Genomic DNA, 15961 nt, shown 5'->3' with positions numbered 1-15961 from the left:
GCAAGACAATGACAGTCCACCGACATGGTGTGCACCACCAGATGAAAACTCTGACAATTTACCCAACCCTAGTGAACAGCAAGCTGCTAATGAGGATCTATCCACGGGATGTGAGACGAGTGACGACAGCATCCCACTTCCCATGCAAAAGGTGCAAGGTGACAGACCTCGCCTAGTGCGTACCGAGGCACTCGACGATCACGGTGGGACCACTGACGACTGCGGTGGCAGCGCACCGCTTCCACCCTCGATGGCTCGACCCTCTCCACTGGTTGGTGCATTCCTGCATGTTCCGACTCCAGAAGTGCAGCTTCAGGGAATCTCGGCTGCCTCCAGTGAACCTGTTGGGACTCCGGACGGGGGGCATCGACGGAAGGCAGACCGGACTCCAGATGGGGAGCAGCCAAGCGCCGACTCTGATTTGCGCACGCCAGACCTTGCTCCGGACGGGCGGTGTCGCGGCCTCGGTGATGGCACGCTCAGGGTGACGGCGGATGCCACGGCGACAGGGAATGGATCGCGTGGCAGTCCCACTGGGTCGGCAGTGGCAACCAGCACCGGCGGTCCAAGATGGACACACCAATTCGCGCCATCGCCAGACGTTGATGCGAGCAACAATTCTCTCTCCAAGGCGACATGCTTCGACGTTTCTCTGCGGAGTCGCCCTTCCGGCACAGCAGGTGGCCGGAACCAGCGTGCACGGTCTCGGCCAACTTCCACATCTGGCACAGTCATCGCCTTGCATGATATTAGTGATGGTCCTACTTCAATGGCAACGACCCATCGGCTACAAGATGCCGTCCACCACAAACATAAAAAGAAAAAGACTCCACCTTGTTCCTGGCATGCAGGGCGGATGGATTGGTGCGTAGGCGCAATCAGCGAGCTTTGCGCCGCCTTCCACGCTCGCAACTGAACCGTACGCACACGCCGGATCCTCCACTGGTTCCCAAGGATGACTTCGTGGAGATGCCACGGATCATGCCCCTTCCATCGCCACCAGAACCAAACCACAGCCAAGGCACCACTAACAAAGATGTTGAATGTTATATTTGCACGAATGAAAAAACCAAGCACTGCACGAAGTACAACAAATGGTAAAGTAGAGACTTCGGCAACAGCATCACCTCCAACAGTCCAAGGTGAACCAGTGTGACCCCAAATCTCCACAGCTGAACCGGCTTGAGGACCAGCCCATTCTTGAGGCGGTCACCCATTAGACTGGACTTATAACGCTGTTCATACGTTCAAAAAGTCAAACACTTCTGTATTATAACCTGTTGTTGTTTATTGTTCCAGATATCGTCTGACCAGACCAATGTTCAAGTTTTTTTTTCTCTCGCATCCAAGTTTTGTTATGGTACAACCTTGTTAGTGTGACGCACCCGACATCGCCCCATGTAAATAGTTACGTCATATACACACGCTGTACACAACACACACACACACTCTTAGATGCACTCACGACACAATTATATTTATAACCACGTAGGCACATATCTTTGTAAAAAGGGGGGATGTCATGATATTCAAACACACACAACATGATAGACACACCAACAGACAAATCAGAACACACAACACCACAACCAATGACAGAAAGATATAAAAGCACAGACACGACCCCCGGTGGTCAGTATTAGCTGCAGAGGAGGACCAGGACAGATCTGTTACCAAACACACTCAGGGAGACAGCATGTGCAGAGTATCCAGAACGAACTGTATTATAAGAGTTAAAATAAAATAGAGTTGTACCACATACAACTGTGTTGGCTCATCTGTGCACCAGAGCACCCAACACCACAGACATCACTGGCAAGGTCAGCACTTTATTGCACGTCCCACATTGTCCTTGAACTAAGGGCAATTAACAGTCAACCACATTGCTGTGGGTCTGGAGTCACATGTAGACCAGACCGGGTAAGGGCGGCAGATTTCCTTCTCTAAAGGACATTAGTGAAGAAGGTGGGATTTTACAACAATTGAGGATAGTTGTCATGGTGACCATTACTGAGACTAGCTTTATATTCCACTGTGGTACCCTCAATAACGACGCTTAGATTTAATAAGCTAAGAACTAGACTGGTGCCGAGACGTGTGCTAACAGCTACGCTGCCCACAAGGCGGCCCCTTATATACGGCTCCCAGATGGGCGGAGCCGGAGGCGGAGTTCCCCAGGGTTCCAAGCCCGGCCTTAAAGGGGACATCACCTTACATGATGACAAGGGTACAGTGTAACAGTAACCATTCATCACATCCACATTTATTCATTGAATTTAAATTCCACCCGCTGCTGAGGTGGGATTTGAACCGAGTCCCCGGATCTCTGGATTACCAATCTAGCGATATTACCACTCTGCCACCATCTCCCGATGTTTTGGGTGTTTGGTGACCCCCAAATCCACATTTGCTGTGCAATCTCCGAGGAGGCTGCCCCCCAATTACTCGCCCCCACAGATATCACCATGCTCCTGATGCTGCAGGGCGAGTCAGGTGACCGGCAGCTATAAGGTCCCCACAGCCCCACCAGGGGGGAGGGTGTGCCTTGGCTGATATGCAGAAATGACACCGGTATGTTCCAACTATCCTGGCTTGAGACAATTCACACCTCTTTAACCTGGGGTTACCCCTATCTCTGGATCTGTAAAGGCTTAATTACCTGCAAATGCTCACATTCTAAGCATTGTCTGGCATCTTTGAATCTGTCTATATATATATGTTTCTGGAACCTACCTCTTCATTCACCTGAGGAAGGAGCAGCGCTCCGAAAGCTAGTGACATCTAGCTTTCAACAAACCTGTTGGACTTTAACCTGGTGTTGTAAGACTTCTTACTTGGGAAAAGATGTTGCCTATCTATGCCCCTCATTATTTTACAGACCTCTATAAGATCATCCCTAAGCCTCCTACGTTCCAGGGAAAAAAGTCCCAGTCTATCCAGCCTCTCCTTATAACTCAAACCATCAAGTCCCGGCAGCATCCCAGCAAATCTTTTCTGCACTCTTTCTAGTTTACTAAAATCCTTTCTACAATAGTGAGTTTCCTCCGGGTGCTCCGGTTTCCTCCCACAAGTCTCGAAAGACGGGCTGTTAGGTGAATTGGACGTTCTGAATTTTCCCTCTGTGTACCCGAACAGGTGCCGGAATGTGGCGACTAGGGGATTTTCACAGTAACTTCATTGCAGTGTTAATGTAAGCCTACCTGTGACACTAATAAAGATTATTATTATGTAGTGAAACTCGACCCAGTCTTCCAGCAGTATCTGATGATTTTACGAAATTCTGAATTCTCACATGATTGTCTCACGATCTCGTGTGTATCAGATGTGCTGACAATCGCTCCCAGTCATCTGACAAACAAGAGATAAGGTTCTGCTTTCATTTACTAAAAACAAAACGATGACCTTCCAAAATGAACTGGACATCCGTAAAGAAGTTCCTTTCTAGACAAAGAGTTTCGGAAAGAAGTTGCATCATAAACCATTCACAAAGTCTCAAAGTATTTTACGCTCAATGAAGTAAACACTTTCAGAGTCTTGTCATTGTTGTAAGGTAGGAATTGTACCAACCAATTAATTCACAGCAAGATCCACAAACAGCAATGTGATAAAGGCCTGACAATCTGTTTTATGTGGAGGAAAGAATATTGGTCAGAGGTTAACTTCACTCCTCGACTTTGAAATAGCAGCCATGGGATCTTTCACCTTCACCCTCGGGCAGACAAGGCCTCAGTTTAATTTCTCATTTGAAACACAGCCCCTCTGACAGTGCATCGCTCCCTCAGTGCTACAGCCAGAGTGTCAGCCTGGGCTACGTGCTCAAGAGCTGGTGTGAGAGTTCGAACCCACGGCCAGCTGGCACTTGCCGCCTCTGAAGGAGCCAAATCTTTTCAGGAAGTAAAGGTTCAGCAGTTAATTTTGTACCAAATGCAGTGAAGCATAATCTGGCGAGAGAGTGCTGAAATATCTTCTTGTAGTTTTCCACTGACAGTAGATTCTAAAGTTTGTTCCAGTCGCCGACACAAAAATTGTAGATTTTAACAAGATTTAATTTGAAAGGAGACAATCACGAGGATTCCTGAATTAGCCAAGTTTTACTATTTTACTCCACATTTCCTTGATCAGAAAGAAACATTCAAAAAATGAGAAACATTGGGAGCTACAGAGGTCACTTTGAAGGTTGTGAGGCAGAGGACCTATCAAAATGCAGCAAAAAGAACAGGGGCTAAATTCTCCGGCATCGCGCCGCCCCAAAGGTGCGGAATGCTCCGCATCTTGGGGGGCAGAGCCCCAACCTTAAGGGGCTTGGCCCGCGCTGGACTAATTTCCGCCCCGCCAGCTGGCGGAAAAGGCCTTTGGTGCGCCGCCAGCTGGCGCGGAAATGACATCTCCGGGCGGCGCATGCGCGGGAGCGTTAGCGGCCGCTGACGGCATTCCCGTGCATGCGCAGTGGAGGGAGTCTCTTCCGCCTCCGCCATGGTGGAGACCGTGGCGAAGGCGGAAGGGAAAGAGTGCCCCCACGGCACAGGCCCGCCCGCGGATCGGTGGGCCCCGATCGCGGGCCAGGCCACCGTGGGGGCTCCCCCCGGGGCCAGATCGCCCCGCGCCCCCCTCAGGACCCCGGAGCCCGCCCGCGCCGCCTTGTCCCGCCAGTAAGGTAGGTAGTTTAATCTACGCTGGCGGGACAGGCATTTTAGCAGCAGGACTTCGGCCCATCCGGTGCCGGAGAATTCGGCAACCGGCGGGGGCGGGATTCACGGCAGCCCCCGGCGATTCTCCGACCCGGCAGGGGGTCGGAGAATCCCGCCCCAGTTTGGGAACTGGGAACTGTTGGAAATGGGGAGCATTTGGGAGCTCAGGAATGCAGCAAGTAAGGCATTGGAGGTGTCACACGTAGCAAGAAGCATAGAATCATAGAATTTACAGTGCAGACGGAAACCATTCATCCCATCCAGTCTTCACCGGTCCTTGGAAAGAGCACCCTACATACGCCCACACCTCCACCCTACCCCAGTAACCCCACCTAACCTTTTTGGACACAATTTATCATGGCCAATCCACCTAACCTGCACATCATTGGACTGTGGGAGGAAACCGGAGCACCCGGAGGAAACCCACGCACACACGGGGAGAACGGGCAGACTCCGCACAGACAGTGACCCAGGGTGGGAATCGAACCTGGGACCCTGGAGCTGTGAAACAACTGTGCTAACCACTGTGCTATCGTGCTGCCCAGGAACAAATATGTGCGGTGAGGTGAGGGGGAAGTCAAGGCAGAAGGGGGGGTGTTTAGGTGCTGGTCTAGAGGGGATGGAGGGCGGAGCCTAAACTGACAGTCAAACAGCACCGCGAGTGAGTGAATTGATTGCTTCAACCTGATTGATTGCCCAGGAACGGGCAGGATTTGGCTCGGCATTGTAGCCTACGATTCCTTATGAAGACCAATATTTAGACAAGGAAAACAAAGGGACATTGGATGGAAAATTTATTACCTTCAGACGTGATCCAAATTTCTGTTCCCCAATGTCGTGTTGGGTGCTCTGCTACACAGACGAACCAACACGGTTGCGGAAGGTACAACTCAGTTTTATTACTAACAATTATTAACATTTGTAAACTGGTTGCTGTGGTTCGTTCATTACCCTCTAACCTGTGGACCCAGCCCTAACACTATCCTGGAGAAGCACTCAGCACATGGTGAATGTCTGAGTCGCTTGCTGTGAGATCTGTGCCCTGAGCTGTCTCCTGCTGGAACCAATCGGAAGTGTTGTGTTCCCTGTTTTATAGTGTGTGTGCTCTTGCTTGTGATTGGCTGTGCTGTTGCGTGTGTATTGGTTGGTCCGTTGATCAGTCCATCAGTGTGTATGTGTGTTTGCACCATGATGTTTACCTGAATATCATGACACCCAAGTCCTAACTCACACTAACACACCTCTGTGCTCATTGTGCTCCATTAGCTCAAGGTCTAGCAAACACCAACCCCCCAAGACAAAATTTGCTATCAGAGTACAGGAATACAGGAATGAGATAGAGAATCTGGTGAACTGGTGCGACGACAATAATCTCTCCCTCAATGTCAACAAAATGAAGGAGATTGTCATCAACTTCAGGAAGCGTGTTGGAGTACATGCCCCTGTCTACATCAATGGGAACGAAGTACAAAGGGTCGAGAGCTTCAAGTTTTTAGGTGTACAAATCACCAACAACCTGTCCTGGTCCCCCCATGCCGACACTATAGTTAAGAAAGCCCACCAACGACTCTACTTTCTCAGAAGACTAAGGAAATTTGGCATGTCAGCTACGACCCTCACCAACTTCAACAGATGCACCATAGAAAGCATTCTTTCTGGTTGTATCGCAGCTTGGTATGGAGCCTGCTCTGCCCAAGACCGCAGGAAACTACAAAAGGTTGTGAATGTAGCCCAGTCCATCACCTAAACCAGCCTCCCATCCATTGACTTTATCTATAATTCCTGCTCGCTCGGAAAGGCAGCCAGCATAATGAAGGACCCCACGCACCCCGGACATACTCTCTTCCACCTTCTTCCGTCAGGAAAAAGATACCAAAGTTTGAGGTCACGTACCAACCGACTCAAGAACAGCTTCTTCCCTACTGCCATCAAACTTTTCAATGGACCTACTTCGTATTAAGTTGATGTTTTCTCTACACCTTGCTATAACTGTAACATGAAATGAAAATGAAAATCAAAATGAAATGAAAATCGCTTATTGTCACAAGTAGGATTAAAATTAAGTTACTGTAAAAAGCCCCCAGTCGCCACATTCCGGCGCCTGTTCGGGGAGGCTGGTATGGGAATTGAACCATGCTGCTGGCCTGCCTTGGTCTGCTTTAAAAGCCAGCGATTTAGCCCAGTGCTAACCAGCCCCATATTCTGCAGTTTCTCCTTCCTTCCCTATGCACGGTCTGCATTGTTTGTACAGCAGGCAAGAAACAATATTTTTCACTGTATACAATACATGTGACAATAATAAATCAAATCAAATCGTCAAAACCGCTGTGCCACTCATTTCCCCATTTCCCCCTCCCCCCCCTCCCTTATCTCAAACGCCAATGACATACATTCAGTAAAACGAAAAACCCCAGTGGCAGCACGCGGCATTTTGAAACCTAGCGGGGGATTGTCCACCTGTTCACTGGGTTTCCGACCACCCACCCACAACTCAACCAGAACTTGCAAAACAAGCAGGTGCTTCTAAAGTAGCATTGACCGCAACAGCGTGAAAGTGAGACTCTGAAACGTCTCAGGCACTCGGGCTGGAGATAGTGCGCTTTAGATATGGAGAATCTGTCTCTAAGAATAAAGTGATATGGCGAGCTAGTTTGGAAATATTTCTGATCAGAGGAGTCAGCACGAAATGGGTTTCAGTCTAACACAGGGCGGCTTGTTCAGTATTTTCTATGTGCCATTGTGCTTCCTTTCTCTGCTAACCTCTGCCAGGGTGTCGGTGCAGAAAGCTGGCTAATTAACCATCAAAAATAATGAAAATAACAAGCTAGAAAGCAGGTAATAAGTAAAAGGCTTACACGCAGAACTCACTTGGGACCAGCAGACATTACAGGGCAGCTCTCCTCAGTCTGTTATTGTTCCGTACAGCAGGTTAATCTGATTGAAGAAGTCCACGGCTATTTTTGGAAAGAAACAAGAACACAAAGTTCCAAAATTTACCGTTTTGAATATTTGTGACTTTAATAGGCGTTTACATTCAGTGACACAAGAGCAGGATCCGGGTTGAAGGGTCATCAGCCTGGAGCTCCACAGATGGTGTCTGACCTCATAGAATAGAATTCCTACAGTGCAGAACATACATAGAACATAGAAAATACAGCACAGAACAGGCCCTTCGGCCCACGATGTTGTGCCGAACCTTTGTCCTAGATTAATCATAGATTATCATTAAATTTACAGTGCAGAAGGAGGCCACCCGGACCCCCGAGCCCGCACCAGCCCCCGGAAAGAGCACCCTACCCAAACCCAACACCTCCACCCAACACCAAGGGCAATTTTGGACATTAAGGGCAATTTATCATTGGCCAATTCACCTAACCCGCACATCTTTGGACTGTGGGAGGAAACCGGAGCACCCGGAGGAAACCCACGCAGACACGGGGAGGACGTGCAGACTCCGCACAGACAATGACCCAAGCCGGAATCGAACCTGGGACCCTGGAGCTGTGAAGCAATTGTGCTATCCACAATGTTACCGTGCTGCCCTTAAGAACAAATAAATCTACACTATATCATTTTCCCGTAATCCATGTACCTATCCAACAGCTGCTTGAAGGTCCCTAATGTTTCCGACTCAACTACTTCCACAGGCAGTGCATTCCATGCCCCCACTACTCTCTGGGTAAAGAACCTACCTCTGATATCCCTCCTATATCTTCCACCTTTCACCTTAAATTTATGTCCCCTTGTAATGGTGTGTTCCACCTGGGGAAAAAGTCTCTGACTGTCTACTCTATCTATTCCCCTGATCATCTTATAAACCTCTATCAAGTCGCCCCTCATCCTTCTCCGCTCTAATGAGAAAAGGCCTAGCACCCTCAACCTTTCCTCGTAAGACCTACTCTCCATTCCAGGCAACATCCTGGTAAATCTTCTTTGCACCTTTTCCAGAGCTTCCACAGCCTTCCTAAAATGAGGCGACCAGAACTGTACACAGTACTCCAAATGTGGCCTTACCAAAGTTTTGTACAGCTGCATCATCACCTCACGGCTCTTAAATTCAATCCCTCTGTTAACGAACGCGAGCACACCATAGGCCTTCTTCACAGCTCTATCCACTTGAGTGGCAACTTTCAAAGATGTATGAACATAGACCCCAAGGTCTCTCTGCTCCTCCACAATGCCAAGAACTCTACCGTTAACCCTGTATTCCGCATTCATATTTGTCCTTCCAAAATGGACAACCTCACACTTTTCAGGGTTAAACTCCATCTGCCACTTCTCAGCCCAGCTCTGCATCCTATCTATGTCTCTTTGCAGCCGACAACAGCCCTCCTTACTATCCACAACTCCACCAATCTTCGTATCGTCTGCAAATTTACTGACCCACCCTTCAACTCCCTCATCCAAGTCATTAATGAAAATCACAAACAGCAGAGGACCCAGAACTGATCCCTGCGGTACACCACTGGTAACTGGGATCCAGGCTGAATATTTGCCATCCACCACCACTCTCTGACTTCTATCGGTTAGCCAGTTCGTTATCCAACTGGCCAAATTTCCCACTATCCCATGCCTCCTTACTTTGTGCAGAAGCCTACCATGGGGAACTTTATCAAATGCCTTACTAAAATCCATGTACACTACATCCACTGCTTTACCTTCATCCACATGCTTGGTCACCTCCTCAAAGAATTCAATAAGATTTGTAAGGCAAGACCTACCCCTCACAAATCCGTGCTGACTATCCCTAATCAAGCAGTGTCTTTCCAGATGCTCAGAAATCCTATCCTTCAGTACCCTTTCCATTACTTTGCCTACCACCGAAGTAAGACTAACTGGCCTATAATTCCCAGGGTTATCCCTAGTTCCTTTTTTGAACAGGGGCACGACATTCGCCACTCTCCAATCCCCTGGTACCACCCCTGTTGACAGTGAGGACGAAAAGATAATTGCCAACGGCTCTGCAATTTCATCTCTTGCTTCCCATAGAATCCTTGGATATATCCCGTCAGGCCCGGGGGACTTGTCTATCCTCAAGTTTTTCAAAATGCCCAACACATCTTCCTTCCTAACAAGTATTTCCTCGAGCTTACCAATCTGTTTCACACTGTCCTCTCCAACAATATTGCCCCTCTCATTTGTAAATACAGAAGAAAAGTACTCATTCAAGACCTCTCCTATCTCTTCAGACTCAATACACAATCTCCCGCTACTGTCCTTGATCGGACCTACCCTCGCTCTAGTCATTCTCATATTTCTCACATATGTGTAAAAGGCCTTGGGGTTTTCCTTGATCCTACCCGCCAAAGATTGTTCATGCCCTCTCTTAGCTCTCCTAATCCCTTTCTTCAGTTCCCTCCTGGCTATCTTGTATCCCTCCAATGCCCTGTCTGAACCTTGTTTCCTCAGCCTTACATAAGTCACCTTTTTTCTCTTAACAAGACATTCAACCTCTCTTGTCAACCATGGTTCCCTCACTCGACCATCTCTTCCCTGCCTGACAGGGACATACCTATCAAGGACACGTAGCACCTGTTCCTTGAACAAGTTCCACATTTCACTTGTGTCCTTCCCTGCCAGCCTATGTTCCCAACTTATGCACTTCAATTCTTGTCTGACAACATCGTATTTACCCTTCCCCCAATTGTAAACCTTGCCCTGTTGCACGTACCTATCCCTCTCCATTACTAAAGTGAAAGTCACAGAATTGTGGTCACTATCTCCAAAATGCTCCCCACTAACAAATCTATCACTTGCCCTGGTTCATTACCCAGTACTAAATCCAATATTGCCCCTCCTCTGGTCGGACAATCTACATACTGTGTTAGAAAAGCTTCCTGGACACACTGCACAAACACCACCCCATCCAAACTATTTGATCTAAAGAGTTTCCACTCAATATTTGGGAAGTTAAAGTCGCCCATGACTACTACCCTATGACTTCTGCACCTTTCCAAAATCTGTTTCCCAATCTGTTCCTCCACATCTCTGCTACTATTGGGGGGCCTATAGAAAACTCCTAACAAGGTGACTGCTCCTTTCCTATTTCTGACTTCAACCCATACTACCTCAATAGGGTGATACTCCTCGAACTGCCTTTCTGCAGCTGTTATACTATCTCTAATTAATAATGCCACCCCCCCACCTCTTTTACCACCCTCCCTAATCTTATTGAAACATCTATAACCAGGGACCTCCAACAACCATTTCTGCCCCTCTTCTATCCAAGTTTCCGTGATGGCCACCACATCGTAGTCCCAAGTACCGATCCATGCCTTAAGTTCACCCACCTTATTCCTGATGCTTCTTGCGTTGAAGTATACACACTTCAACCCATCTCCGTTCCTGCAAATACTCTCCTTTGTCAGTGTTCCCTTCCCCACTGCCTCATTACATGCTTTGGCGTCCTGAATATCGGCTACCTTAGTTGCTGGACTACAAATCCGGTTCCCATTCCCCTGCCAAATTAGTTTAAACCCTCCCGAAGAGTACTAGCAAACCTCCCTCCCAGGATATTGGTGCCCCTCTGGTTCAGATGCAACCCGTCCTGCTTGTACAGGTCCCACCTTCCCCAGAATGCGCTCCAATTATCCAAATACCTGAAGCCCTCCCTCCTACACCATTTCTGCAGCCACGTGTTCAACTGCACTCTCTCCCTATTCCTAGCCTCGCTATCACGTGGCACCGGCAACAAACCAGAGATGACAACTCTGTCTGTCCTGGCTTTTAACTTCCAGCCTAACTCCCTAAACTTGTTTATTACCTCCACACCCCTTTTCCTACCCATGTCGTTGGTACCAATGTGCACCACGACTTCTGGCTGCTCCCCCTCCCCCTTAAGGATCCTGAAGACACGATCCGAGACATCCCTGGCCCTGGCACCCAGGAGGCAACATACCTTCCGGGAGTCTCGCTCGCGACCACAGAATCTCCTATCTATTCCCCTAACCATTGAATCTCCTACAACTATTGCTTTTCTATTCTCCCCCCTTCCCTTCTGAGCCCCAGAGCCAGACTCAGTGCCAGCGACCTGGCCGCTAGGGCCTTCCCCCGGTAGGTCATCCCCCCCAACAGCATCCAAAACGGTATACTTGTTTTGAAGGGGAACGGCCACGAGGGATCCCTGCACTGTCTGCCTGTTTGTTTTTTTCCCCCTGACTGTAACCCAGCTATTCTTGTCCTGTACCTTGGGTGTGGTTACCTCCCTGTAACTCTTCTCAATCACCCCCTCTGCCTCCCGGATGATCCGAAGTTCATCCAGCTTCAGCTCCAGTTCCCTAACACGGTCTTTGAGGAGCTGAAGTTGGGTGCACTTCCCGCAGGTATAGTCAGTGGGGACACCGGTGGTATCCCTCACCACCCACATCCTACAGGAGGAGCATGTAACTGGCCTAGCCTCCATCCCCTCTTACCTTACAGAATATAGCTGCTGTGTGGACTAACTAGATCTCCGCCCTCCGACTCTGCTCCCAGTCAGCTACACTTCCTGTAAACTCCTGGCTCTCTTCGCACTCTTTGCGGAAATGTCGGAAACAAAATGAAAGGAGCACCTTACTCCCTCCTCACCTAACTCCCTCGGTCACCAAACGCTCACTATCGCACTCAAAAAGCACCAAATTCAGCACTCCCTCGGTCACCAAACTCTTACTATAGCACTCAAAATGCACCAAATTCAGCACTCCCTCGGTCACCAAACTCTCACTATCGCACTCAAAAAGCACCAAATTCAGCACTCAGTGCAAACAAAGTCTGCACTGTAGGGGATCACTTTTATACTGTGAATCTAGCCTCTGAAAAACTGGCCTAATCCAATTAACTAATTAACAAGCTCCAGCTGCAAGTGCCTAGAAGTAGAAGCCTGTTTAAAGCTGATTGAAAATTCACCTTCTTCTAAACCAAACAGCAACTTTTAAGTTAATTAACTAAATAAAAGAAAGACTAAACTTTAGATAAAAATGAAGCCTTATACTCCCTCGGTCACCAAACTCTCACTATTGCACTCAAAAAGCACCAAATTCAGCACTCAGTGCAAACAAAGTCTGCACTGTAGGGGATCACTTTTATACTGTGAATCTAGCCTCTGAAAAACTGGCTTAATCCAATTAACTAATTAACAAGCTCCAGCTGCAAGTGCCTAGAAGTAGAAGCCTGTTTAAAGCAGAAGGAGGCCATTCGGCCCATCGCCCCTCTGAAAGAGCAGCCAACCTAGGCCCACTCCCCCGCCCTATCCCCATAACTTGCACATCCCTGGAGACTAAGTGCCAATTTAGCGTGACCAATCCACCTAACCATGGGAGGAAACCGGAGCACCCGGAGGAATCCCACGCAGACACGGGGAGAACGTGTAAACTCCGCACAGACAGTGTCCCGAGGCCGGAATTGAACCTGGGTCCTTGGCGCTGTGAGGTAGCTGTGCTAACCGCTGAGTATTTACACCATCTTCCACTATCAGTAGTTAGAATGATACAGCATCGAAGGAGGCCATTTGGTTCATCGTATGTACACTAGCCCTTTAAAAGAGATATCCCAATTCATTTTGTTTTCTATTCTTTCATGGGGTGTGGGCCTACCCCTAATTTATGACACAACCACATTGCTGTGAATCTGGAGTCACTCGTACGCCAGACCGGGTAAGGACAACAATTGGCAATGAGATATTTAATTCCAGATTTACATTAGATTTAACATTTGCTATGGTGGGATTCGAACCTCAGCTCGCCAAAGCTTTTTCCTGGGTTTCTGGATTATTCATCCAGCTACAATAACACACCACCACTGACACACACACACACACACACACACCCCCCCCCCCCCCCCCCCCGGCAGCCGTGATAACCACAGCACCACCATGACACTGGTTACCACATTAGTCAACATTTCAAATGCAGTCGATTGGCTGGGAAGCACTTGGAGGCACCTTCAGGACATAAAAGGAACTGCACGTTACTTCATCTTTCCTCTGAGCTTAACACAGGACATGAGCATAAATGTTGTCAACTTCTCAAAGAGCTGGTGGATAATGCGGACCCTGGAAAGAATGAAAATGAAGAATCAAGAAAAAGAAACACTTGCATTAACATTGGATTGGATTGGATTGGATTTGTTTATTGTCACGTGTACCGAGGTACAGTGAAAAGTATTTTTCTGCGAGCAGCTCAACAGATCATTAAGTACATGGGAAGAAAAGGAAATAAAAGAAAATACATAATAGGGCAACATAACATATACAATGTAACTACATAAGCACTGGCATCGGATGAAGCATACAGGGTGTAGTGTTAATGAGGTCAGTCCATAAGAGGGTCATTTAGGAGTCTGGTGACAGTGGGGAAGAAGCTGTTTTTGAGTCTGTTCGTGCGTGTTCTCAGACTTCTGTATCTCCTGCCGGATGGAAGAAGTTGGAAGAGTGAGTAAGCCGGGTGGGAGGGGTCTTTGATTATGCTGCCCGCTTTCCCCAGGCAGCGGGAGGTGTAGATGGAGTCAATGGATGGGAGGCAGGTTCGTGTGATGGACTGGGCGGTGTTCACGACTCTCTGAAGTTTCTTGCGGTCCTGGGCTGAGCAGTTGCCATACCAGGCTGTGATGCAGCCTGATAGGATGCTTTCTATGGTGCATCCGTAAAAGTTGGTAAGGGTTAATGTGGACATGCCGAATTTCCTTAGTTTCCTGAGGAAGTATAGGCGCTGTTGTGCTTTCTTGGTGGTAGCGTCGACGTGGGTGGACCAGGACAGATTTTTGGAGATGTGCACCCCTAGGAATGGGCAAGGTGCTAACATAGCACCTTGCCCATCCTCATGGCAAATCAAAGCACTTCACAGCCAACAAAGTACTTTTGAAGTGTAGTCACTGTTGTAACATAGGATCCGGCACAGCCAATTTACGCATAGCAAGCTCTCCAAAACAGCAATGTGATAAATGACCGGATAACCTACTGTTATAACCTGCCTGCTTACCACTGGCTGGGGACTAATGGAAATCCCACAATCCTTTGGGAGTATGAGCTTCCCCAATGAGGGGGGGCGGAGAAATCATTAGCAGACTCCCTGTATAAATAAAGCTGGCCAGTTTGGAACCGGCTAGAGGAGAGTGAGCAGCAAGGAGCTGCTGCTGCTGTTGTGTATATATATGTGTTATTATAAATAAATGTCATTTCTTTCTATCCTCCACCTCGTGCTGGATTCTTCGTGGCCCTCACAAAACCTATTTTTAGAGATGTTGGGCGGGATTCTCCGCCGGCGGGAGTCTCCATTGTGCCGGCAGCCCGGGGGTTTCCCCGACGGCGTGGGGCTGCCCCGCAATGGGAAACCCCATTCACCGGCCGGCGTACCGGAGAATCCCGCCGGCGGGTCGGGGCAGAAATGTGGAGCGGGGGGCCGGAGAATCCCGCCCAGTGTTTGATAGTTTGAGGGATAAATACTGACCACAGGCCCCAGGAAGAACTCCCCTGTTCTGGGCTGAAGTTCAACTCACAGCTACGACCAAAATGTGGCTGTGACCTAGATGCGACACAATCTACCTCACATACACCTTGCTCTCAGTCCTTTAAGAGAAAAGCGCACCAAAGATTGTTCTTTATGATCCACATTGCTCTGTTGTAACAGTGAACTAGTTGACCATTTTCAGCTGAATAACCTCTGACTCCATCCATAAAAGTAATTGTGTTTGCGCCCTCAGGGAGGCGGTTTATCAAAGGGTTAAGTGGTTTTTAATTCTTTCACGGGGTGTGGACGTCACTGGCAAGGCCAGTATATATTGCCCATCCCTAATTGCCCCTGAGAAGGTGGCGGTGATAGTGGTAAAGGACAAAGTCACAAGGTAAAAATATCAACTCCCAAATGTTACTAAATGGTCTAATTTTCTCCATCACTTACTATTGACAGCTATCCACTCATTCAGATCTTCCCCATCAGGTAACATGACAGCCATCCTCAGATTACCACTGCCTAGAGTGGCCTCCGCGTGTTTCAGCAGCTCTTCCTGGTGGGACCCTTCCGGAATGTTCTTCCTTGGTTTGAAGGTCTTAGATGAACAGTTTCCACTGTAAAACAACGAGGGGCCACAATTGAACACAATGTCAACTCAGGATGGATTTGACCTTCTAAAAGCCCACGGCACGAGACACCAGAAGTCCATTCATCCCTTGGGCTCGCTGACCTGCATTGGTTCCTAATCCACGAATGCCTTGATTTTAAAATTCTCATCCGTTTCTTCAATTCCTGTGTCCCCCCTCCCTATCTCCTTCAGTCCCACAACCCTCCTAAGATATCTACTTT

At 48.4% G+C, this 15961-nt stretch overlaps 1 protein-coding gene across 1 annotated transcript in view; it reads right to left on the bottom strand.

Moving 5' to 3' along the window:
• The window catches only part of LOC140408277 (MOB kinase activator 1B-like), a 49698-nt gene that overhangs the window by 18976 nt on the left and 14761 nt on the right, over positions 1–15961 (bottom strand). The window contains 3 exon segments of the mRNA XM_072495254.1: positions 7557–7592; positions 7594–7642; positions 15560–15726. Coding sequence (XP_072351355.1) covers positions 7557–7592; positions 7594–7642; positions 15560–15726 — 252 coding nt within the window.

Source organism: Scyliorhinus torazame, chromosome 3, assembly GCF_047496885.1.
Source record: "Scyliorhinus torazame isolate Kashiwa2021f chromosome 3, sScyTor2.1, whole genome shotgun sequence".
Classification (NCBI taxonomy): domain Eukaryota; kingdom Metazoa; phylum Chordata; class Chondrichthyes; order Carcharhiniformes; family Scyliorhinidae; genus Scyliorhinus; species Scyliorhinus torazame.
Note: the sequence above shows the minus strand (reverse complement) of the source record. Positions and strands in the feature narration are given on the sequence as shown.